This window comes from Chlorocebus sabaeus, chromosome 6, assembly GCF_047675955.1.
Source record: "Chlorocebus sabaeus isolate Y175 chromosome 6, mChlSab1.0.hap1, whole genome shotgun sequence".
In the NCBI taxonomy this organism is placed as follows: domain Eukaryota; kingdom Metazoa; phylum Chordata; class Mammalia; order Primates; family Cercopithecidae; genus Chlorocebus; species Chlorocebus sabaeus.
Window position 1 is genome coordinate 44,820,109 of NC_132909.1, and position 12,086 is coordinate 44,832,194.

The window sequence follows — 12,086 nt, forward strand, 5'->3', positions numbered from 1 at the left end:
AAGTCCTGGGATTACAGGCATGAGCCACCATGCCCGGCCACTTTTTGTATTTTTTTATAGAGATGGGATCTCATTATGTTGGCCAGGCTGGTCTTGAACTCCTGGCCTCCAGTGATCCCCCCACCATGGCCTCCCAAAGTACTGGGATTACAGGTGTGAGCCATGGTGCTGGGCCCCCTATGTTTAATTTTTTTGGTTCTTTATTTCTTTGATTTTTGATACTTGATTTGTCAACAAGAAAAGTAACTTAAGATGATGGTGATTTTTTCAATGTTTCATGAAATGTTCATGAGTAATTAAGCATAATTGTTGAACACAAGTAAGTTAAATGAAAGTGAGATAAAAGCTTATAAATAAGCTTTTCAACAATAATTATGTCTTATAATATGCCTGCTTAAATATTGTTTTCAAAATCTTTTTGTAAATGTGTACTTTGGGGTGGGGTGCAGTGGTTCACGCCTGTCATCCCAGCACTTTGAGAGGCCAAGGTGGGTGGATCACGAGGTCAGGAGTTCAAGACCAGCCTGGCCAAAATGGTGAAACCCTGTCTCTACTAAAAATATAAAAATCACCTGGGTGTGGTGGCGTGTGCCTATAATCCCAGATACTTGCGAGGCTGAGGCAAGAGTAATACTTGAACCTGGGAGGCAGAGGTTGCAGTGAGCCAGGATCGTGCCACTGCACTCCAGCCTGTAGTCCCAGTGACTTAAGAGGCTGAGGCAGGTGGACTGCTTGAGTCCAGGAGGTCATGGCTGCGGTAAGCTGTGATTGTGCCACTGAACTGCAGACTGGGCAACAGAGCCAGATCCTGTCGAGTAGGAAAGGAAGAGCTGGGTACAGTGGCTCACGCCTGTAATCCCAGCACTTTTGGAGGCCAAGGTGGGCAGATCGCTTGACCCCAGGACTTTGAGACCAGTTTGAGCAACATGGCGAAACCCCGTCTCCACTACCAATACAAAAATTAGTCAAGTGTGGCTGGGTGCGGTGGCTCACGCCTGTAATCCCAGCACTTTAGGAGGCCGAGGCGGGTGGATCATGAGGTCAGGAGATCAAGAGCATCCTGGATAACACGGTGAAACTCCATCTCTACTAAAAATACAAAAAATTAGCCGGATGTGGTAGCACCCGCCTGTAGTCCCAGCTACTCTGGTTGAGCCCAGAAGGCAGACGCTTCAGTGAGCTGAGATCGCACCACTGCTTTCCAGCACGGGTGACAGAGCAAGACTCTGTCTCCAGAAAGAAAAAAAAAAAAAAAAGGAAGGAAGGAAAGTGAGGGTGGGGAGACAGAGAAAGAAAGAAGAAATGCTCATTAAATGCCTGATGGCTCGCACCATTTAGAGATCTGACTTAGATAGGTTCCCAACTCCCTCCTAAGCCACCCCCTTCTAAAATGAGACACAAGGGCGGGCACACTAGCTCATGCTTGTAATCCCAGCACTTTGGGAGGCCAAGGTAGACAGATCACTTGAGGTTGGGAGTTCGAGACCAGCCTGGCCAACATGGCGAAACCCCGTCTCTACTAAAAATACAAAATTAGCTGGGCATGGTGGCGCATGCCTGTAATCCCAGCTACTCAGGAGGCTGAGGCAAGAGAATTGCTTGAACTCCAGAGGTGGAGGTTGTGGTGAGCTGAGACCACAGTTGCACCATTGCACTCCCGCCTGGGCAAGAATAGCAAAATTCTGTCTCAAAAAAATAAATAAAATAAAATAAAATAAAATAAGACACAAGTGAGTAACCAAGCTAACCTATTCTCAGGACAAAGATACTGATTCGACAATATTTGGCATAGTGTGCTTACATTTATTCCTTTCTATTTGTTCTAATCTGTCTTTTTCTACCCCTTCTATGGATATCTTATTTCAGAACTTCTACCCTGAATTTCTGTCCACCACCCACCAATTCAGCCAGGGAATGAGGAAGTTCAGGATGTGCCACCTCAAAACATGCCACCTTTGCTACTTGATGATTTTTATTTATTTGTTTATTTATTTTGAGATGGGGGTCTCACTCTGTTGCCCAGGCTGGAGAGCAGTGGCATGATCTCGGCTCACTGCAACCCCTGCCACTGGGTTCAAGCCATTCTCCCATCTCAGCCTCTGGAGTAGCTGGCATTACAGGTGTGCACCACCACACCTGACTAACTTTTGTATTTTTTAGTACAGATGGGGTTTCGCCATATTCGCCAGGCTGGTCTCGAACTTCTGACCTCAGGTGATCTGCTTGCCTGGGCCTCCCAAAGTGCTGGGATTACAGGTGAGCCACCGCATCCAGCCTAATTTTTGTATTTTTAGTGGCTAATTTTTGTATTTTTTAGTAGTGACGGGGTTTCACCATGTTGGCCAGGCTGGTCTTGAACTCCTGACTTCAAGAGATCCACCCACCTCAGCCTCCCAAAGTGCTGGGATTACAGGTGTGAGCCGCCGTATTCTTTTTCACTTTCCTTGTTCTACTCTTTGCAATCTAGTTACTAAATCCAGTTCACTATCAAGGTGGTTGTAGGGCCGGGCGCACTGGCTCACGTCTATAATCGCAGCACTTCAGGATCCTCAAGAAGGATCCTTGAGCCGAGGAGTTTGAGACCAGCCTGGGCAACACAGCTAGACCCCATCTCAAAATAAAGAGAAACAAAGGTATTTGTAGGGAGTGGAATTAAGCCTCACCTCTTTGAAGGAAGAATATATACATCTATGATTTGACCAGTCCATCAGCAGGAAATAATACAACACTGAACATGCTCTTTCCTTTCTTTTTCTTTTAAGAGGTAGAGTCTTGGCCTGGTGTGGTGGCTCACGCCTGTAATCCCAGCACTTTGGGAGGCCGAGACGGATGGATCATGAGGTCAGGAGTTCGAGACTAACCTGACCAGCATGGAGAAACCCCGTCTTTACTAAAAATACAAAATTAGCTGGGCGTGGTGGCATGTGTCTGTAATCCCAGCTACTCAGGAGGTTGAGGCAGGAGAATTGCTTGAACCGGAGAGGCAGAGGTTGTGGGGAGCTGAATCACGCATTTCCCTTCAGCCTGGGCAACAAGAGCGAAACTCCAACTCAAAAAAAAAAAAAAAAAAAAAAAAAAGAGGCAGAGTCTTGCTCTCTGGCCCAGGCTGCAGTGCAGTGGCGTAATTATGGCTCACTGCAGCCTTGACCTCCTGTGCTCAAGTGATCCTCCTGCCTCAGCCTCCCGAGTACCACAGTTGCTCACTGCCATGCCCCGCTAATTCCTTCTATTTTCATGTTTTGTAAAGACAGGGTCTTGCTATGATGCCAGCCAAAGCTGGTCTCAAACTCCTGTCCTCAAGCAATCCTCCTACCTTGACCTCCCAAAGCACTGCAATTATAGACATGAGCCACCTCGCCTGGCTACAACCAGTCACTTTTTTTTTTTTTGAGACGGAGTTTTGCTCTTGTCGCCCAGGCTGGCGTGCAGTGGTGCAATCTCGGCTCACTTCAACCTCTGCCTGCTAGGTTCAAGCAATTCTCCTGCCTCAGCCTCCCGAGTATCTGGGATTACAGGCATCCGCCACCATGCCCAGCTAGTTTTTCTATTTTCAGTAGAGAGGGGGTTTCGCCAGGCCTGGGGAAGGGGGAATGGCTGACTTATCAAATTAATTACACCATCCAGAAGGGTTTATTAAACTAGTTTTACTTTAGCACCGTTCTTAGTGGAGCAAGATTCGTGATTATGGGGTGGAATTTTGTGTATCTGGTCTTCATGGGATGCATAGACATTTTCCAGTTGGTGAGAAGCAAGTGCCGAGGGTCCAGATCAGAAAAAAAGGCAGGAAGCTGGGTTCCCGCTTGCCTTGCATCAGCTCTCCACAGCGCACCGGCCATCACTTGAAGCAGACACCCCTGAGGGAGCGGGTTGAGGGAGGGCAGATACCCGGCTTCTCGCCCTGGAGGGGAAGGCCACAAGTTGGAGTCCTGGAAGCAGACCCTACCCCCACCACTTGAATCCCACTGCTCCCCTCCCGGCTTACCTGGTACAACTGGCAGACGAGGGCCAGGAGCTGGCTCTGATCTTCCAAGGGTTTCTGCACAAAGCAAGACAGAGGTCACACACTCCCAGCAGCTACCCCAACCCATGCACCCTGGTTCCAGCCCAGAAAGGGCTGCACGTGTTCCCAAGTCTGGCCCCCACCTCCTGCCTCGAGAATCAGTGGCACACCTGTCCCAGCGGGGGTGGCTATCAATGTTTACTACTTCGAATTAATACGTACATTTTTTTGCCTGATGGACTCCTACTCACTTTTCAAAACTCCAGCCCCAATGCCCCTTTTCCATATGCAAAGCCATCAAGTTTTGCTCTTGTCACCCAGGCTGGAGTTCAGTGGCGCGATCTCGGCTCACTGTAACCTCTGTCTGGGCTCCTTTATCCCTGGTCCCTCTGTCTGGTCCATCCCTGACTCCATGGGACTATGAGTGTCAAGCTGAGGGCTAAAAAGAGTCTTACCCCATTGACGGTGACCCAGGGCACATATTCGTGCGGTGGCTGAAGAGCATCTGTCCGCTGGGCATTGGCATGCATGAGCTGCATGCCGCGGTCCCCCGTTGCACACTCCATGATAGTGTCTGGCGACAGCCCTGGGGCGTAGAGCTGCAGGCACTGGGTGGGTGGGGAGCAGGGGGTTGCCTCAGCTTCCTCCCCGTTATCTCAACGGTCCCCCCACCAGCCCTGAGTCAAGCCTGTTTCGTCACTGAGAAGAGGGTTGGCTTCACAGCGATGCGACAATGCCCACAAACAGCAGACGCTCAATACATGCTTGAGTGGAGGCCCCTGAGTCAGGGCTGAGGCTGCTCCTGCCTCCTAGCTCCCTTGTTTTCATCCCTAAGACCAGACCCCACTGTCTCTGACCCCCATGGTATCTCACTTTACTCAGGGCCTCCACACAGGCTGATCCCTCTGCCAGGAACACCCTTCCTCCTCCGTCCACTGTGTCTCCTCAGTGCCCTCTCCTTGCCACTCTCTCAGCCCTGATCTAACCCTGCAGGACTAGGGTATCGCTAGGTGAGGCCTCTTGGGTGACCCGGATTTTTTTTTTTTTTTTTTGAGACGGAGTCTCGCTCTGTCGCCCAGGCTGGAGTGCAGTGGTGCGATCTCGGCTCACTGCAAGCTCTCCGCCTCCCGGGTTGACGGCATTCTTCTGCCTCAGCCTCCCGAGTAGCTGGGACCACAGGCGTCCGCCACCACACTTGGCTAATTTTTTGTATTTTTGGTAGAGACGGGGTTTCACTGTGTTAGCCAGGATGGTCTCGATCTCCTGACCTTGTGATCCGCCAGCCTTGGCCTCCCAAAGTGTTGGGGTTATAGACATGAGCCGCCATGTCTGGCCGGGTGACCCAGATGTTTGATGAATGAATAAATGATTGGAGCCGATGAGTCACTTCTCTGGAAGTCATTCTTCACAATCCCCTGAGGAAGTAGGTGGGGTCTGTCCTATCATCTCCACATCCTATCATCTGTGTCTCTGCACATTCCTGCTTATCCTTCCATGACCAGCTCAGAAATGCCTCCTCCAGTAAGTCCTCCGTGATCACTCATGCTCCTAAGAGACCTGCATTCATTCCCCTGATTCAGAGATGGAAGTTTCAAGAGGGGAGGCTGGGGCCAGGTGTGGTGGCTCACACCTGTAATCCTTTGGGAGGCTGGGACAGGAGGATCACTTGAGGTCAGGAGTTTGAGACCAGCCTGGCCAACATGGTGAATGCTGTCTCTACTAAAAATACAAAAATCAGCCGGGCATGGTGGTGTGCGCCTGTAGTCCCAGCTACTGGGGAAGCTGAGGTGGGAGGATCACTTAAACCGAGGAGACAGTGGTTGCAGTCAGCCAAGATCGCACCACTGCACTCCAGCCTGGGTGACAAAGCAAGACCCTGTTTCAAAAAAAAAAAAAAAAAAAAACCGGCCGGGCACAGAGCCAGTAGCTCATGCCTGTAATCCCAGCACTTTGGGAGGCCTAGGCAGACGGATCACGAGGTCAAGAGTTCAAGACAAGCCTAACCAACATGGTAAAACCCTGTCTCTACTAAAAATACAAAAATTAGCCTGGTATGGTGGCACAGAACTGTAATCCCAGCTACTCAGGAGGCTGAGGCAGGAGAATCACTTGAACCCAGGAGGTGGAGGTTGCAGTGAACCGGGATTGTGCCACTGCACTCCAGCCTGGGTGACAGAGCGAGACTCCGTCTCAAGAAAAAATAAATCAATAAATAAAATAAAGAAGGGTAGTTGTTTTCTTGGGCTGCACAGACAGCAGTGGTCAAGGCTAAGACTTGAATTTGGGTCTGCCTGGGTGTAGGGAAGGTTACCACCCTTGTCCCCCTCCTCGTGCAGAGTGAGGGGCGTCACTCACTAGTGGCAGACTTTTCTCCATGTCGTCAAACTCTTCCATGCAGACAACGGTCAGGAAGGCTAGATCCATGTCAAGTATATCCAACAGGCAGGCCTAGGGTTTGGAGAGGGGGCAGGAGAGGGCATGAAGAGGGCCCAGGGTACCCTGATGCCCTCTTGTAATAATCACCAGTACCCACCCAGGAGATAGGGAATAAAGATGTGATTAAATGGGAGCACACGAGGCAGAAGACAGAGCTGGCATCCTCGTATTTACTTCCTGTACATCGGACGGTTTTCCCCCACCCCGGTGTGGGGCCCTGGGGACGCTCACCTCCACCTTGTTGAGTTTGCACTCCTCTTCTCCATGCTGGCACTTGAACTCCCATCTGCCGCTGACATTTTGTTCCTGCAAGGCAGCAGGGTGAGAGCTGCCTGGCAGGCTGGGTCCCCTGCTCCCCTGCCCACGTGACTCAGTTTCCCCAGCGCCCATGCACCTGTGCATTTCCGTAGGGCACCAGCGTGACATTGAGGATCTCCATGACCATCAGCCACGTTGGGAAAAGGTCTCGGATCAGGAAGACGCGGCAGCCACCGCACAGTGCTTCATAGTAGAGGGTCACGTTGACAAGCGGTGCATTGGACTTCTTGACGGGCCCCCGCAGGTATAGATTGCCCATCTGTGGATTAGGAAGGGGTGTGAGGCAGGTGTAGCCCTGGGCAGTTCCCCACTTCTCTGAACCCCACTTGGTATTCTTGTAGAAAGGGGGCTGTCAGAGGCAATTCATCTTGCACGCCTTCCAGAGCTTGCCAGGTGGAATCTTGACTTTGAGACGTTTGTTTGTTTTTTTTTTTGAGACGGAGTCTCGCTCTGTCGTCCAGGCTGGAGTGCACTGGCACCATCTCGGCTCACTGCAAGCTCCGCCTCCCGGGTTCACGCCATTCTCCTGCCTCAGCCTCCCGAGTAGCTGGGACCACAGGCGCCCGCCACCACACCCGGTTAATTTTTTTGTATTTTTAGTAGAGAAGGGGTTTCACCGTGTTAGCCAGGATGGTCTCGATCTCTTGACCTCGTGATCCGCCCGCCTCGGCCTCCCAAAGTGCTGGGATTACAGGCGTGAGCCACCGAGCCCAGCAGAGACTTTATTTTTTGAGATGGAGTCTCACTCTGTGTGCTGTGGTGCGATCTCGGCTCACTGTGACCTCCGACTCCCTGGTTCAAGCGATTCTCCTGCCTCAGCCTCCAGAGTAGCTGGGATTATAGGCGCGCACCACCACACCCAGCTAATTTTTGTATTTTTAGTAGAGACAGGGTTTCTCCATGTTGGCCAGAATTGTCTCGAACTCCTGACCTCATGATCTGCCTGCCTCAGCCTTCCAAAGTGCTGGGATTACAGGCGTGAGCCACCGCGCCCAGCCTGAGCCTTTTTTTTTTTTTTCTTTTGAGAGGGAGTCTTGCTCTGTTGCCCAGGCTGGAATGCAGTGGCGTGATCTCGGCTCACGGCAACTTCCACATCTTGAGTTCAAGCGATTCTCCTGCCTCAGCCTCCCAAGTATCTAGGACTATAGGCGCCCACCACCACACTCAGATAATTTTTGTATTTTTAGTAGAGACGGGGTTTCACCATGTTGGCCAGGCTAGCAAGGCTAGAACTCCTGACCTCAGGTGATCCACCCACTTCGGCCTCCCAAAGTGCTGGGATTACAGATGTGAGTCACTGCCTCCGGCCTTCGCCCATGCCCATTTCTTGCCACTTCACCAGGAGACCTTGACTCTGAGCTGAGCAAGGGACCCATGTGAACCCTTTCCAAGTCCGACCAAATAGAGGCGGCACTTAATAGGTGCTGACTTCCGGCTTCAGCTAAGGGGTGGCGGGCGGCCCGTGTCGCTGGAGCCCTGAGCAAGTCGCTCAGCTTCTAGGGCATCTGCCTAGTAGGTCCCAGAGACACGCAAGCCACGCAAGCCCTGCCCTGGCTGGAATGAATACACCAGGGGTAGCAGCAAGAACGCATGCCGGTGGCCCTCGGCCAGCTGCTGAACTTGTGCCCTGGACCATAAAAGGAGACCCCAGCTCCTGCCCCAAAAGTACACAATAGGAGCTCAATGAACCCTTGGGCGGGACGAGGCGGGTGGAAGCAACTGCGCGTCTCAGATGCGGGATGCGAAAGCGAAACGGCACGGAGGGAGTCTGGCCGCAGTGCCGGGAAATGAACGGGGTTTTTCCAGTCGGGGCCCTGGTCTTCCCCTGTGAAGTCTGGGGAGAAAGAAGGAGCCGCCTGCCCCGACAGGGCGCCTGTCCCGACAGGGCGCCTCTCCCCTCCAGCCTGCCCGCCCTGTCGCCGTCCCTACCTTGTAGTTAACTGGCGGCCCATTCCCAAAGATATCTAACGCTTGCAGAGGGGACGCCTGCACCGCTGCCGTGGGGTCGTCCAGCAGCAGCAGCAGCGGTGGCAGGAACAGCAGAAGTGGCGACAGGGACATCGCTGCGGGGCAAAAGTGTGGCGGCTGGAGCGGCTGCCTGGGAAATGAGCGCCTTTAACCAGGGGGTGGTCCCGCCCCTAACCCGGGCCCGCCTCCCGGTGCCCACGCCCCTCGGCCCGGAGCCAGCGTCCCTCCCTCCTCCACTCCTCCCTCTGGGTGTCCCACCCCCACCCCTGCCAGGTGCTGGGTCCCCAGTCACGAGGTCACTGGGCCCCTTGGCAATCAGCCCTGCCCAGGCATGTGAGCCCTGGCACAAGAGTACCTTTAGGGGAGGTGAGGTGGGGCCTTTGAGACAGACACAAAGAGGCTGAGAGGAATGGCGGTGTGTCCACGCACTCCTAGACTTTCTGGGGGCGGCTAGGGGACTTGAGGCCCGGGACCCACTCTCAGAGTGGGCCTGTGATCTAACGGGGTGACGTCGGATGGAGGCTGGGGATGGGATGGAGGCTGGGGATGGGATGGAGGCTGGGGTGTTGGGGGAGTAACTGAAACGTTCAGCCCCCTGAGAATGGGCAAGGCCTGTGTGGCCAGGTCCCCTCCCTCCAGCCTGGCCTGTGACCTCCCTCACGCCCAACCCCCACGTCCTGCCCCTTGACCCTTCCCCCTCAAGCTCCTGACCCCGATGCTCCAGACCCGGCTCCGTGGTCCCGTGGGACTGACTCAGGCTTGACCACAGCCATGCCAGAAAGCAGAAGCTGTCACAGGGAGCGGCGTGTCATTTCTCTAGGGTACCCCCCCTCCAGCCCCACTTCCGACTTGGGGTGAAGAGAACTGGCCTTCCTTCTTTTCACCATCTAAGGCTTGTGGAGGGTGGGGGGCAACCTGGCCTTCAAGGGGCACCCATGGGGGAAAGCGGGGGCCTGTGCTGTCTGGGATAGGGGTGGGGCGGCTTGGAGTCCGTCTGGCTCTGGATTTGAGTGACGGAGCCTTAGCTTTCCCTTCTGTGTAAAGGGGAGAAGGATAAGGTTTGAGGAACAAGAGTCACCATGGAGAGCTCAGAGGCAGGTGGGGGAGAGTTGTCCCAGGTTGGGGCTTCCGGGTGGCATGGTCAGGCCTTGGTGCCTACACAGGACAGTGGCCCCAGCAGTGAAGGCAGAGAGAATAGCCTGGAAAAAAGGCCCAGATGGAGGTTGGAGTGTTGAGGGAATAATTGAGACATTCAGACCCTGCAGGGCCTCACATTCAGGGCAAGACACACCGGATCCTAAGGAAGAAAATATCCCAAAGATGGCTGGAAGATATAGCTGAGTCCCCTGTTTTGCCCCCTTCTAGCTGTGTGGAAGACCCCGACCACGCACACAGCAGCTGGTTTGGGAGCTGGAGTTTCCCTGAAGTCCCGGGGGCTGGATGGTCCCCGAGCCCATCCCTCAGACCACCAAACCATTGGCAAAGCCCTTTTCCTTCTCAAAGCCTCCCCAGGACTCACCGCCTCAAGTCTGGTGCTTACCCTATGCCGGGTGGGATTGAAGAAATAACCATAAATATAATTGCTACAATTTTTCCAGTAGTTACCAGCCCAGCCCTATTGGAAGAAATCGTAAATGTAACCCCACAATGTATTGCTCTCTGGCTTGCTGCCAGGTATAGAGTGGGCCCGCAACCCATTTTATCACTGAACCCTCAGAAGCATCCAGTTGGGGCTGGGGGTAGGGGCTGCTGACTCCAGTTGGTAACAAATAAATGGCTGATCAGAGAGGGAAGGCTATCTTGCCAAGGCCACACAGCCAGTGGTTGAGTGTTTTTAGAAGCCACACAGGCTATGCTCTTCCACCCCTAGCTCAACAGAGCTGGGGCCATGAAGACGGCAACCTTCCTCCTGTGAGAACCTAAGTAGTGAGAGACACTATCTGGGCTGGAGTTATTTACGGGGTGTCTCCAGACAGGACACATGGCAGGGACAGTGCCTGGCAAGGTTGGGGGGCTCTGAGACTAAGGGAGGCAGCTCCTGTTCCAAGGTCCCAGCAGTAGCCTGGATCAGAGGGGAGGTTTGTTTACGCACTTGCCCCAGGTTCAGCCTTGTTGGGCCTTGAGAGGTGGCTGTACAGAACAGACAAGAACAGCAAGGCCCTAGAGTTGGGGAGGGCAGAAGGGACAAGGACATGGCAGTGGTGGTGTGAATTCTGGGTGTGATGGGAGGCTGGTAAACAGGAGTCCAGGTCAGAGATGCCATGAGGCCACACGTGGTGGCCCATGTGACTTGGGGAGGCTGAGGCAGGAGGATTGCTGGAGGCCAGGAGTTTGAAATCCACTTGGAAAACGGCAAGATCTTTTTTTTTTTTTTTTTGAGACAGAGTCTCACTCTGTCACCCAGGCTGGAGTACAGTGGCACAACCTTGGTGCAGGGCTTGGTACAGCGTCGACCTCCCAGGTTCAACGGATTCTCTTGTCTCAGCCTCCCAAGTAGCTGGGATCACAGGCACGTGCCACCAAGCCTGGCTAATTTTTTTTTTTTTTTTTTTTTGTATTTTTAGTAGAGACCAGGTTTTGCCATGTTGGCCAGGTTGGTCTCAAACTCCTGACCTCAAATGATCTGCCTACCTCGGCTTTCCCAAGTGCTGGAATTACAGGTGTGAGCCACTGTACTCGGCAAGATCTTGTTTTTAAAAAAATTTAAAACCAACTAGCTGGACATGGTGACACGCACCCGTAATCCAGAAGGCTGAGATGGGAGGACTGCTTGAGGCAGGAAACCAGGAGTTTGAGGCCGTGAGCCACGAGCGAGCCGTGTTCACACAACTGCGCTCCAGCCTGGGTGACAGAGCGAGACCTTGACTCTTTAAAAAGAAACAAAAAACCCCACAGGGCTTCTGCTCAGCGTCTCCTGGGACCTGGCGGTCTGTGCATGGGAGGGGGTGAGGAGAGATCAGAGAAGAGCCTCCAGTGCTGGATGGAGGTGCCGACGCCTTGAGAACATCAAAGACACAGGAGACCCCTCCCTGTGGCATGGGAGGGTTGTGGCTTTTGACACCACTTGGCAATGAATGAGGAAGCTGTGGATCAGGGAGGGGATATGACTTTTCCAAGGACACAGCTGATGGCTGCGACAGGATTCAAGTTTGGGGGTGGCAGAGGGGAGCAGCTTGGAAGCACCTGAGTGGCTGGATGGGGTCTGGGGTCCCCTGAGCGGTCGGGAGCTCAGGATTTGAATATCTCTCCTGTATGACCTTGGGCACTGCCTCAACTGCTCCCGGCTTGAGCAGCTAAACTGGGGGAGGGAGGGGTTGTCGGGTCTCAGAGGTGGCTTGGAGTTAAACCCATGGGCCCGACCTGC

At 53.3% G+C, this 12,086-nt stretch overlaps 1 protein-coding gene across 1 annotated transcript; it reads right to left on the minus strand.

Annotated features, from left to right (window-relative positions):
- Positions 1–3,629: 3,629 nt before the first annotated feature.
- On the minus strand, positions 3,630–8,877 carry IFI30 (IFI30 lysosomal thiol reductase). Its single transcript, XM_007995778.3, has 7 exons — positions 8,684–8,877; positions 6,831–7,013; positions 6,668–6,742; positions 6,356–6,448; positions 4,456–4,608; positions 3,983–4,036; positions 3,630–3,898 (listed from the first exon to the last, which is right to left on the minus strand). The coding sequence occupies exons 1-7, from the start codon at positions 8,813–8,815 to the stop codon at positions 3,836–3,838; spliced, it is 753 nt and encodes a 250-aa protein (XP_007993969.1). The 5' UTR covers positions 8,816–8,877; the 3' UTR covers positions 3,630–3,835.
- Between the last annotated feature and the right edge of the window lie 3,209 nt (positions 8,878–12,086).